This window comes from Manacus vitellinus, unplaced genomic scaffold, assembly GCF_001715985.3.
Source record: "Manacus vitellinus isolate BGI_N305 unplaced genomic scaffold, ASM171598v3 scaffold_16_pilon, whole genome shotgun sequence".
NCBI classification, from domain to species: domain Eukaryota; kingdom Metazoa; phylum Chordata; class Aves; order Passeriformes; family Pipridae; genus Manacus; species Manacus vitellinus.
The window spans coordinates 8,532,793-8,546,516 of NW_021939189.1; the positions used below are offsets into that span (position 1 = coordinate 8,532,793).

Below are 13,724 nucleotides of genomic sequence, written 5' to 3' on the forward strand. Positions count from 1 at the left end.
CAGAAAGCTACATTTCCACAGGAGAACATCTCTTTTCATAAATCTCTTCCACGTGGCATTTGATGATATCTCAATTTAGCCACAGTGCAGATGGATGAAGTCATCAGCTGTCCCACTGTGCAGCTCTCTGACCTCACCTTTTGCTCTAGAAGCAGCACTGTGTTCTCCCATGTATTGCCTGACAGCTGTAAGGATCCCTTAAACAGCGGTGCCCTGGGACCTGGGCACTGCTCAGTGTCACGCATAGATAACTTCATGACAGTTAACAAAGTATATCTACACGATTTTGTAAGACTTAACTAGTAGCCTTGCTGTTTTCAGACATATTATTGTGTTTAGAATCAGTGTGGTGCATCTCATCACTGCTTTTCTTGCTCTTAAATGAAGGGCAAGGAAGGTTTTTTCCTGGTGAAGATAACCTGGAGCCCACTGGACTGCTAATGATCCAGGCTTTTTTTGTTTAAACCCAGGCCTTGCCATGAAGACAAGTTGTAAAATAATTGTATCATCTGGATTTTGAAAAGGCATGGTTGGCCCTTTATATTGAAATAAAGAACTGTACTCCTGAGTATGAAATAGGTTACTAGATCAGTGTAAAAGGAAGTGGGTGGGGTATTAATAGACTGGTGTTAGCCACTATAATCTGCATTTGCAATAGTGCACAAAAAGAAACTGAGTAAGAATTTCTGTTCTTATCATGAAGGCTTAGACAGCAAATAAATAAATATATGTCATAACATGCTCTGAAATGTTATTTCTGACAGGAACTTCCATAGGTGTTCTGGAGGTGGGCATTTTCCTTTAGCTGCCCCTTGCCCTCAGAATGCTGCCATCTTTTCTTCAACAGCAACAAACTTTATCTCACAAGTCCTGCCATACGTGCTAAATAATCTTTCTTGTTTTCAGTGGGGAGGGAGAGGAGAGAGAGGAAGAAGGAGCAACAGGGGTTCTAACAAACATTAACATATGCTTGTGTTCTGTGGTTAAACCCACCAGGTTGGACCACAGAGTCACAGAACAGCCTAGACTGGAAGGGACCTTGAAAGATTGTCTGGTCCAACCTTTCCTGGGAAAGGGAGCCTAGATGAAACTGTCTAGGGCTTTGTTCAGTTATATCTTGAAAACTGCCAGTGATGGGGACTCTACCACATCCCTGGGGAGGTTGTTCCAGTAAATGATTCTTCTTACTGCAAAAAATGCCTTACATTGAGATGAAATGCAAAATTCATTGCTGGAAGAATGAAAGATGGAGAGCCCTTCACCAGAAGGAGGCTGCTTCATTCTCTCAGTGTCATAAAGCCTGGATTTTCTAGAGGATTTGTGTCAGAGAATAGTGCTGCTGTGTGCCATAGGCAACTGATGGCTCAGTTTGATTCACCTCCCAACATGTCTACAAAAGAAGGGTGTTTAGACCCAGCCTTAGTACCCTAGTCTAGGAGAGTCACTACAGATGAAGTAAACCCTTCTAGAATGAATTCTTGAAGAACTACTGTTTCATCTTTGAAAGCAAGTGGACTTGGAGTCAAAACACTAATTGCCCCAATTCATTTATTTTGCCATGAGATGTCTGTTTCTTATACAAGCTACCAGAAGTACTGCAGAAAATTAAAGTCTTGACATCCATGAATGTCTGGTCAAACCCACATACTATGGGATTTTCCAGTAGCATTGTGATAGCTTTTCTAAGAGTTATCTTACTCAGGTAAAAAATGAGACCAATCCTAAGGCTTTAAAATGCATATTTTAATATATTTTTAAAAAATATTAGTGTATTTACATAATTTTCTCACTTTAAAAATATTTTATACTTGTCTATTTTTTAAAAAAGTTCAGCAAGATGATTACATCACACAGATATGAAAGAACATTCACTGTAGCTATGGGCAATTAAAAAATACAGCACAGAAACACATACCATTGCAGTAACAGTAAGTGAGTGCACATTTTTAAGTTGCTAGCTTCCACAAATAGTTCTTCCCGTAGAAATTGCTTAGTCTGTGTCAGTAACTTCTAACCACTTTTATATTGGAATTTTCATTCCTTTTTTTCTTCATAAAAATCTCCCCCTTTGGCTTATACAAGGATTGCAATAAAATGCATTACAGTAGTATTTCATTTACAAAACAAATGACATAAAAACTTTTTTCTTAACCCATTGGATTGTATTTCGCTAAAACAATGTCCTTTCATGGAGATTCAAGAGAGATTCCAAGAGCTGTCTGGATGTGGAAAATTATCTCAATCCTGCCTGGAAAGGTAGATTTGAATTGCTGCATGATGTCGTGTGGATTCCTCTTAGGAGGGATCTCATTTTCAGGTTTGGTAATTAGGATAGCATGTTAAACATTGTATTTAGTCAAAATAAATACAAATAAATTAAAAACAAATCATGGAAGGAAATTATTTTCTTGTTGACGTGTCTTGGAGGAAGGCTGAGAAGTGAAGGTTGTGGCAATACCTAGATTACACATAAATGGCAGGTCCTTTTACTTCAGTAGTACTCTCTGAGCAAGGAGAAAACAGCTATGAACAGGGCTGTAATTTTGGAGAAAGATAGTAGTGATCTTCTTTCAAACTTTGTTAGGAAGCCATTTTCCTGTGGAAAAGAAAAAGCAGTTAGGGACAGCTTAAAAACATGTAGGAAAACCCCACCACCCTGTGCTAGTGTCAGATTAACAGGGTGCTACAGCATTATGAGTAGAGGGACAGCTTTTGAGAGCTCTACCTCCAAAAGATGAATAAGGCTTTAAAAGCTATAGCTGAAAATAGCTGCACCTCACTAAATGTTTGTTTTATCTCCAAGTCAAGACTGTGCCCTCCCTGTGTAAATAGAAAACTGACATGAACTCTATCACCTGAGCCCACATCTTCCAGGGAGATACAAGTGCTATGTTTCTGATGTAGTAATATACTTAGAAATATCTTCCTTTAAGCCTCCTTATTCTACTGTGATGAGCCACCTATTATGACAGAATGTTGCCAGAAGTTGATACTTCTCTTGAATAAAATTGACTTTTTTTGAAAGAGATGGAAAGAGAAGCCTGCACAATAAATCTGGTGCACCAAGGGGCCCTGAGCCACTATCACTTCTTTTTTTACAGCTACAGACAGAGAAGGATTAAAACAAGCAGAAAAACAAAAGGAAAAGCAAGACACTAGAAAATAAATCTGGGGAAAAAATTAATAGCAAATAGGAGATATGAGAGAAGTGGGATGAGAGGAGGTGGAAAGAGAAAGTGACATTTACATATAAGTAAAGGAAAAAAGTACCAAGGAAATAACTGACACTTGTGTCATAGATTCTCAGATTCCCCTAACTGCAAAAGAAAAAAGTATTGGTCTGATGAAACTCTGCAAAAGCAAAAGGGCCCTTCCCTCCACTGGCAGAAGGTAATTTCAGCAGCTGGGCAAAATAATCCACTTATTGACAAGTGTTTTTCTCAGCATTGACCATTGATAAATGGAAGTCCTAGGATTATTTCACTCCAAACAATAAAGATTTAACCCCAGTTGTACTTAACTGGACCTTGGTTCTAAGTAAAACTGATTTGGGGGATTAAATAATGGCTTTGTTGAAATCCACAGCAAAAGTACAGACTTGATTTGTGAGGAACACACCTGTTCACTGTTCCCTTTAACTGAACCCCAATATTTTCGGACCGACTCCTCTATTGCCATACTGACCTTAGGATACCACTTAATTTTAGATTTAATAATGGAAATTTCATAGTTTCCCTATTTTAACATGCTTTGAGCAGAAGGCTGGACCAAATGATTTTCTAAGGTCCCTCTCAGCTTGAATTATGGTATGATCCTATGATGAAAGATCAGAAAGTGCCTTTTAAAGAGCAAGTTTTCTTTTAGCTTTGTTCTGTTTAAAGCAGAAGTGAAGCTCTCACTGTAAGTCTCAATGAGACATTCCAGACATAAAACGTTAAACTACCAAATGAAACCCTGAATAAAATGTTTCTGACAGTGGCTATAAAAATATTTTCCCTTAATTAAATGCAATCTCCTAATCGAGACTTTGGTGGAAAGTGAGAAACTCACCCAGCCACCGTTCGCATCTATCCATTCGGCCTTGTGGTTTATGATGTACTCTGTAATGAAATAGGAGATCTGCTCCTTCTCCTCTGCAGTCAGCTGAACTCCATGCTCCTGAAGCTTCTTAGTGAGAAGACCTCCAAATGTGAATATGGTCATAATTCGTCCCCAGTTAGTATTTCCATCAGCAAACTTTTCTTCCATGACACCATTGAAAATTCTCTTGGCAACAGCTACAGAGGTGATATCAATCCTGTCCAAGAGTGGTCTGAGAGCCTCCTCAGTTTGATCTTGCAGAGAAGATGCAATGCTTCGCAAGACATGAGCAACCCTGGTTTGGGCTGGTCCGAGGTGTGATTCCTGGAGCACATATTGCAGATAATCTTGGGCTAAGTAATAAACGTAATAGAACTCAGCAGTTTCCATTCAATGGGAAATGCAGAGAGCAGTGCACAGCTCTTAATCAGGGTTGGTAATGAGCAGCCACAGGACATGCAGACGACTTTTTATCGTCTGCTTTTGATGGAATCTTTCTGCTTTTACCACAGAATTTCCTGTAAGAGGTATGACTTAATGGTGTGGGTTGGGGAATATGTCACAGAGGAAATGAAAGAAAAAGTTGTCTGCTCAAAGTGCATAAAATATATCTTCTTGAGTGATTTCTCTAAATAGTGTGATTCCACAACTAAAATCTACCAGATTTTACCAGATTCTTTAGTAGTATAAATTGGCATTTCTTAGGGACTTTTGCTATGTACCACTAGCAGAGGTTAGGAGTTTGGCTTTTAAAAAATGCCTAAAAAGTGCATGCTGTTGGACCATGCAGCCCCCCTTCCAGCACCCCCATCTTCCCCCACTCTAATGTCCTCTCTGCTAGGGTTAAGGCTGCAATCTGTATTGCAGGTTTGTGGGTTATTTCTGGTCACAACTTTTTGAAGAAACTGATAGATAGACATTTCCAACAGGATTGAAGAATGGATAAACTTTCTTCATCACTCAAGGTGTTTTACATAACTGCAAAAAGTGGGAGTACAACAGTGGTACAGGGTTGGATGGACAAAGGGGAAAACCAGCTTTATAGCATTATCCTCTATTCCAGACTTTCCCACACTCTCTCTGTGAGTGCTCTTCAAGGTCCTTCTTTGAAGATTTGAATGGGTAGCTTCAAAGATTTCTTTCCCCCATGGGGAGTTCTGCTGTAAAAGACATTATTAGTATAAAAGACAATGCTAATGCAGTCAGCATGCTGGAATATGGGATGGAAAACATAGGGCCAAGCCAGTGATGTGTGAATCCACCTGAGTCCACCTGAATCTTTCAGGACAGGTAACAAAGAAGTATCATGATATCTACAGTTGTTCTTAGATTCAAATTTTCTGTCAAGCCATTATTTTTGGGAGAAGAGGTAGGGGTATCTAGCCAGCTTTTTCCTTACAAACCTTTCTACTGAGGCAGCCTGATCTTGCTAAAGGGTCAGTACATGTCTGTAGAGAACCCCACCCCTTTGCAAAGGCTTCAGAGCAGCAAACAGTTTGAAGTTCGATGTCTGGAGACCCCTCTCTTTTTCCATCCCCTTTTGTTTATCCCTCTACTTCTTCCCCACCTCTCATTCACTCCTCTTCCTTCTCTGAAAGCAAAAGGTACTTCCAGCCCCCCACACAAACAGCTTTACTTTGCCCCAGGAGTGGCTGTGAGCCTGTTTCCAGTCTGGGCACTCCCTAATGCTCAGATCTATGGAAGAGGAGCAAAGCCACATGCCTGGTGGCCAGCACAGGGCTCCAGTCTCAGCTGTCAGGGTATCACTGGCACCAAATTACACTGGGGCAAAGTATGTCTGGACTGTGATACAGCTCTGTTGTCAATACCTTGCTAATCCTAGATAGCCCCACAAACTGCGTGTGCTGCTCCTCTGACATCAGTTTTTGCAGAAACCCATTGGGTAGACCAGAGTAGTTTCCGTTTCCTCATCAGGTTTTTTCTTCTATATGTGGTGAGTCTGGCTGAGAATGACACAGTACAGTCTTCCATGCACAGTGGGGTTTGAAACCTCAAGCTGTCGCCAGCACAGCACAGCATCAATCACTTCAGTGATGCAGGAAAATAGTTCCCTTACTTTCTGCTGGAAGCAAAGAAAGAGAAGGCTTGGTTCTGCGTTCACTTTTGGAAGGGAGTGGTTTTAGGAGGGCAGTGCGAGCTGGAAAACTCTCATGTTAGATATTGCCTCCAGGGAAGGATGTGATGCCAGGACTGGGAACGGGCTGGGAATGGAAAGCTTGATCTCCACTCTTTCAAGCATGCACGTTCTTACCAAAGCTCATTTTGAAAGTTCAGAGGTGTCCTCTATCCAATACCTGCAGCTGCTGCTTTGGCAGAGCTGTTAGGCTGACTTTGCCTTTGTTATGTTCAGTGATTTCAGGAAACTGCCAGCATTTTATGAGGAAAGCAAACAAATAAACAAAAAAAGATGTGACAGTCCCTAACTCTTCCCAACTGGGGCACTGCTCTACACAACCAGTTTCCCTCATCAGATAGTTGTAAACAGGGCTGAGAGAGGTACTCAAGCAGATGTGACAAGAATCTTTCTATACAGCACAGTTTGTGAAGTTACAGATCACTCCTGACTTTCTTAGTAATTGATTAATGAAAAGCTTTTTGTACCCTTTGAGAATATAAGTAATAATTGAATATGAGAACAGTGAACAATACCTAAGGAGACCAGTTTTGTTTTCTTCACTGTCAACAGTGGCAGAGCACAAGCAGAAGCAGGTATTTCTTCATTAGTGGAGCATTTAGAATTCTGAGGAGGTGATGAAATAAGACTATGAATATGTCACCATTATTGAAAGAAATCAGTGTTGATACCTTGGCAATTTTGGTGCAAATGCTGCTAGAGTTTCTTGATCTCTTAAAGCACTGTGAGGTGAAGCTCAGGGCTCAGCTCCCAGAAGAGGGTGGCAGTTCTAAACAGACATCTCTAACAGCAAGCTGTGACACTGGTGACCAGAGCTCAGGATGGAGCTGTTGAAAATGCCCCAGGTCTCTCTTCTTCAGTGTTAGACACATTTCCTTTTCAATAGCATACAGCGGAGGGTGCAGTTCCAAGTGCTGGATGTTCAGTAGCAGTGACAGTTTATATATTTATACACACAAAAAGTCAGACCAGAGTGTGCAGCCCCATATCCCCAAGCAATAATGGTCAACTCTGAACACTCTAAGAAATCAGCTTTGGGATCTCTTGCCTGTATCTGCCACTTGAGTGCTCTGATTCTCATTTTCTACATTAGGCAGTGCCTTCCTTTCTTCTACCAGACTTTACTCATATTTTGTAGATGTAAGAGAATACCTCTAATTTAATGAAACTCTACTTTTCTTCCTACCTGCTCTGTCTCCCCAGTGCTGCATAGACTGCATTCTCAGACACTGCACTGCTCCTCTTTGCTGAATATACTTTAAGTGTTAAGTGTTAATAAAAGGCTTGAAATAGAAACCAGGTTGACATGGAAGCTCAAATGCAAACCCTCCCCTCACTACTTGGCAATACGAAGGGGCTTTAATTTAAATCTATGCTCTGTGGATTTGACTATACATCCTATCCTAACCTGAAAAAGGCTTATTTTTCCCAGAACAGATGGGGACTGAGTTGACAGATCCTCATAAAATTGACTTGTGAGAGACGATGTTATCTCATTGCATTCGAGACAAAACCAAGCCAAATGACAAAAGCTTTGTTGAGCTATTCATGCTGCATCTGCCTTGCCAGAGTTGTTCCAGTTCCAGGTGATTGTGGGAACTGTGATCTTTGTCTGGAGGAACAGTCTGAGGCCCTGAGAAAATTGTTGCAGGGTTTTTTTTCTGCTTTTCTTCCCTTTTTGATGTCCAAATGGGGGCGATTTATTTTTTGTGCGGTATTGGATTTCATTGCAGAAGAACGGCTTTCCCGTGTAGCTTTCCAGCTGTCCTGCACAACCCTGATATGAGACTTCGTGAGGCTTTGGTGGCTTTTATTTCCCGTGTATTTTGCTGTGAACGGGACTAAGCTGGCAGCCCTGAGCCCCGGGCTCGCTGGTGCTCGCAGAGGCGCGGTAGCCCAGTGGAGTGCTGACATCTAGTCGCAGCCGGCCGCGCTGCAGCAGGGAGGGAGCGGCGCATCCCTGGAGCTCCCCAACACCTTCCATCCTGTGCTCTGGGGTTCTGTGTGCAGCAGATTGGGACTCAGCCCTGTTAATGATCTAAATTAATAAATGATACTGTGTTTCCAGGAGAAAGCCAACCGTGTCCTGGGCTGCATCCAAAGCAGTGTGGGCAGCAGATGGAGGCAGGGGATTCTCCCCCTCTGCTCCGCTCTGGTGAGACCCCACGTGCAGTGCTGCATTCAGCCCTGGCATCCCCAGCACAGGAAGGGCATCGACCTTTTGGAGCAAGTCCAGAGGAGGTCACCAAGTTGATTAAATAGATGGAGCACGTCTCTTATGAGGAAAGGCTGAGAGAATTTGGATTGCTCAGCCTGGAAAAGAGAAGGCTTTGGGGTGACCTAATTGCAGCTTTCCAGTGCCTGAAGGGAGCCGACAAGAAAGATGAAGAGGTACTATTTACAAGGACCTGGAGTGACAGGACAAGGGAGAATGGCTTTAAATTGAATGAGGGTGGGTTTAGATTAGATATGAGGAAAAAATTCTTCCCTGTGAGGGTGGTGAGGCACTGGAATGGGTTGCCCAGAGAAACTGTGGATGCCCCATCCCTGGAAGTGTTCCAGGCCAGATTAAGTTGCTCTGAGCAACCTGGTCTAGTGGAAGATGTCCCTGCCAATGGCAGGAGGGTTGAAACTGGATGATCTTTAAGGTTCCTTCCAACCCAGGCCATTCTGATTGTGAGTCTATGAATTCTGTCAGCTGGGAAGCACCAAAGCTTCCTGTCCAAAGTTTGGGAGCAGTTCATTTTAAAACCCTTCAGACCTTCTCCTAATGTTTCTAGGATAGAAACAAAGTATCAAGATCCTGGATCTCAAATTTTGTGCCAATTGAAACAGAGACTTTGACCCAGCTTACATTCTGTGTGTCAAGATGCACTGAAGACAAGCTCCAGGAAGAATGGGAGGATGCAGCTGGTTTTGCATCTGCTGAGCCAACTGAGACATTCTGGGATAATTGGAAAGCCAAAGTGGTCCCCAACATACACTACAGCAAATTGCTACTCCAGCTTACTATTGAACTGTGGTGCTGTCGAATAACTGAGGGCTGAGTATTATGACATAAGGTCTGTCTGCTCCCAAAATGCCCCACAGCAAAGGCTGGGAGGATGGATCAAGCGGAGATGCACACCGTGGTTCTCCATTGCTCAAGCATGAGAATTGCCCTTGTGACTCCTCTGTAGCACTCCAGAGACATGAGGGGACTGCAGGAATGGTCAGGTTTTGCTGTCTTACTCAGGGCTCAGCTGCTGCCTCGTCACTTCCGCTGGTAACTGATTCCAAGTCAGAACCTGTTTTCCTCTGGATCCCAAGTTCTGTCATCATTATGAGTCAAGGAGGCAGCCAAAGACTCTGCTCCACTGTGTATGTGTCATCATGTGCATATGTGCAGACACATGTTCTGCATTCTCATAAGCCTTTCCAAATGTTTGTCTGGAATTAGGAGAATTTGAACAAATAGTCATAGTTGTCAGCAGTGAGCCACAGAAGCATAAGGGTCCCTAAGCTTCCCAAACAATGGAGCATGAACAACTAAAGTCTTGGTAGAAGCTTAGCAAGATCTTGCAGATGCCAGCAGAAACACTGAAGTCAGCTTCCTGGCTGAAAGTACTTGCTCCCAGAAGGAGGGAAAAAAGTATGCTTGTGAGTATTCATGAAATAAGAAGTCAAGAACTTGTGCCTCAAGATGATAACTAAAACTTTGTGTGTCCCTTGAACCCACAAGTCAAGGGTGGTCTGGAGTGTTGCTTCATCCTCCTATAGCAGGTGCAACATGAACACTTGCACGGTCCATTTGTGATTGATCTGCAGCTTTGTTTCAGAGCTGTGTCTTCCAAAGACATAATGCTGCCAGGAGAGACAGGCATTCAACATTGGTGATACATTGGTATCACATTAGTGATACTCAAAATGCTGTGAGACAGCATTTTAGTGACATATCTGAGCCTTACTTAGCGTACAGAGAGTCCCACTGGATGACAGTTCCAAAATATGAGTAAGATTTAGGCAAAGAGTTTCCACTGAGCATGGATAAAATATAGGTGCCCAGTTCCTTTTGGTGCCTTCTGGGAAAAAAAAAAAAGAAGTAACTATTCATTAAAACTACTAACAGTTTAAAGTTAGGCATGCTTTTAAATTCTTTGCTATTCGATTTTCCAATAGAAATTTATGTATCTCGTGTTTTTGAAATAAATCACTAAAATTCAAGCTCACTTTACAAGTTACAAGTTACCTGGGTGCCTTGGAGCTTTCCTGTCCTCTATATCAGCCCTCCCAGGAGTGTGCTTGCTTCTGTGCTTTTCCCTTTTAAATCAGCTCTGCATCTGCTCATGTACTTCTCCCTTATTTAAGTCAAAGCTGCATCTGCTCCTGGTACTACTAGTAACCTTTACCCTGGGTCAAGTGTTAATGATTCCTAGATTAAACATCTTTCCTTTAGAAGATAATGTATTCTTTTAATAAATCATTTCACCCCCCCCTTTTTCCATATCCCCTCTGTTGATGACCCTGTGAAAGAAGTTTGTAGCAACACTAATATTTCTACTATAAATCTCTCTTCATGGAGGTTCATAACTCATGTTTGTTTTACATGCAGAGTTCCAGTCTGGGGGCACATTTGTTTTTATTCCCCTTTCAAATTGTTTTGAATTATTTTAAGTAATAAATGGACAAAAATACAAATGTACAGTGTATAGATGTTTTCCTCTTCTATAATCAATCCAGATCTTTGAATAGAAATTATGATTAAAGAAGTGAATGTGTAATGTTATTTCAGTAATTTTCATATGCACAAAATAAATATTGATATTAAAACATATTTCTGAACCCTAATTCAATAGTTTTACTACAGTTTTATTACCTTCTCAAATGTGTGTTTGCATGAAAATGTTGTGGTGCTAGTGCCTACTGTTTGAAGCTTCTTTTTTTTTCAATAATTAAAAAAAAGCCCTTCATGTAAAAAAAAGAGAAATACAGCGACTACATTGCTGTTTGGTAGAACTTTTCTGAAGTCTAAAAGCAGTTGGTATGAAGCTCATTCCATCCACCTATAGCCTAAGAAACTGGGCTCCATATGGTAAAATAAAATCTCCTGCATTATTCAACTGCAAGGAAGAACTTGTGAACCTAATATCCCAAACGACCCTTCTGGAGGTTTCTTCAGCCCTAACTGCATTTCTCATTCTCTCGATTTGCACCATTTCAGCAGACACTCGGCTGTTGGCACTGTGCAGTCTTTTCAAATGATTATGTGTAAATTGCTGCAAATTATAGCAAGAAATTAGCTGTAACTCCCATGGTATATCCTTGTGCTTATTATGATTTTCTAATCCTCAGAAAAAGCATGCTGAGATGGCATTTCTGTGCTCCTAGGAGAAGGTTGTGAGCAGAAATAGCAAACTAATCTGTCTCCCCAGGTATTATAGCACATTCATCGCTGTGCTGTCTGAGCATGTAATACTGTCCCCTCAATCTTTTTAAGTGAAATGATGTCCTGTTAACTAAGTGTGAAGGAAGCTGATGCTACCATGACTAGTTATCCAAACCTGCTGCCAATCTTTAACAAAAGCAAAAAGAAATTTGCTTTTGAGCTCATTTTTTAATGATGGACCTTTGCAGTGCTCCGTGCTTTGAATTGCGTTTGTCCATCTTCATTGCCATGGCTGGGTACAGAGCCCAGGTTCATCGAGGGAATTAAGCCTGTAGGCATCTTAGTAATGATGCTGATACCAGGGCCTGCTCAGGCCCTAAAATGCTCTTTCAGAAAGCTCAGTTCTTTTAGACTCTTTCAAATAACCTCAATGCAAGGCTTTTACTTATTTGGGCAGGCTGTTGTAGGCAATAAAGCAACACTGAAACGCCCCAGCTGGGAGATTGTCCCGTGCTGGGAATTCAGCCATCCAAGCCAGGAGGAGTGTCCTGCCCCAGCTCACTGAGCGTGGGGAGAAGCACTGAGCCGACACAAAACCCACTGGCCTCACAAAACAGCAGGAGTGGGACCGTGATAGTCTTTCATTAGGCAACAGTGAGGGTGATTGCATTTAATCTGTCAGGCATTCTAACAGTGAGCAAACTCCATACCAGAAGTTCAGGGTATGTAATTCTGAGTTTTCACAATAAAACCCCAGAATACCCATTCATCCTTAGCAGACTTGCCTTTGTATCAATTTGGGACTAGATTCTTGGCATGCCAGGGAATTATGCATCATAATGACTTAATCAAGGGGTTTTACAGTGTGTTCTAGAGCTGAGAAACCTTTTTAAACCCAAATGCAGACGGAAGCTGGGACCCAGCAGCGAGTGCTTTGCTCATGAAGTCAGAGGAGCTCTGCACAGACTGACCCCCTGTGCCTCTGCAAAGCTCTATTGATTTTGGTAACTTCATCTGTGCAGGGATGTGAATCTATCTACAGGGAGATAAATGAAGCCTAAAGTTAATGATTTTCAAGAGCAAAGAACTTTAGTTAAAGATCTCTTGTGGTTTTTTAATTATTCCTGATTTTGAAACATGACATCACAGCACAGTAATGATATTAAGAAGTGACAGTAAATAAAACAGCCAGTTTCATGTGATTTAATGCAGTAAGGGCAGAGAGAATGGGATTGACTGAATTAGACAAGGTTTTTATTTGCTCTTTGTGCTGGATGACTGTTAATCACTCAATGAGAAATGCATTTCCAATGGCCAGTGCTCAAGCAACGTAAATAATAGCAACATCCTTGTTTCTCCTTTGCCCTCAATCTCCTTTTGGAGGCTTGACAATAAACGGCCATTCCCAATCTCTTCTGTAACTCAGAATCCAGATCCAAAAAGCCCCCATCAAATGTAATTAGTTTGCTTTACATCTCTCCTTTATATTCCTGAACTAATAAATGGCTACTGCAGTTCCAGAGGGAGTTCATTTTTTTGGCTGCCTACAGGGGATTGAGAGTTGTTGTCTCACTTGAGCACAACTCAATTGGTATCTGGATGTATCGGCAGGGACCAGTGTTTGCTACAAAAGGTGGCAAACCACAAAACATGGAGTCATTATAGCCAGTGTAAAACTTGGTGTTCCTTCAGCCTAGCAGACCCCTTCAAGTCACAGAATTTTGGTTTCCTCTACTATTGGATGGGCTTCTCCCACAGATTTGCTGATTCTGCAAACACAACTTTAGCTTTCTAGTTGTACCTACCTGTCCTTGAGAAAACTGTCTCTCTGTGACCCAGTTCCCCACTTCTAAACCAGAGGAAATTTGAGAATTACATTCAGGTCTGCGTCTGTTGCCTGTATTTAGCAGCCTTCCCAAGGAGGTGTGTTAGGGAAAGAGAGTTCAGTATGTGGTGCCTCAGCTGGGCTGGACCTTGCTGAGGTGTTTTAGCCCAGGCTATTGATGGTGACAATTCTGTAGCCACAAGCTAAATGGAGCTGAAGCAGGTAGGAGCTGACTCAAAGGCTCATCACTCCAGTCATTTGCCATCTGTGTGTGAGTCAGAGCCCTAATATTTGTTTTC

General features: G+C 41.8%; 1 protein-coding gene across 1 annotated transcript; it reads right to left on the reverse strand.

Annotated features, from left to right (window-relative positions):
• Window positions 1-1,964: 1,964 nt before the first annotated feature.
• BCL2A1 (BCL2 related protein A1) lies at window positions 1,965-9,252 on the reverse strand. The gene is given in 5 exon segments (XM_008925388.2): window positions 1,965-2,596; window positions 4,051-4,433; window positions 6,751-6,841; window positions 9,090-9,103; window positions 9,106-9,252. Coding segments are annotated over 5 exon segments (666 nt in total). The 5' UTR covers window positions 9,179-9,252; the 3' UTR covers window positions 1,965-2,491.
• Between the last annotated feature and the right edge of the window lie 4,472 nt (window positions 9,253-13,724).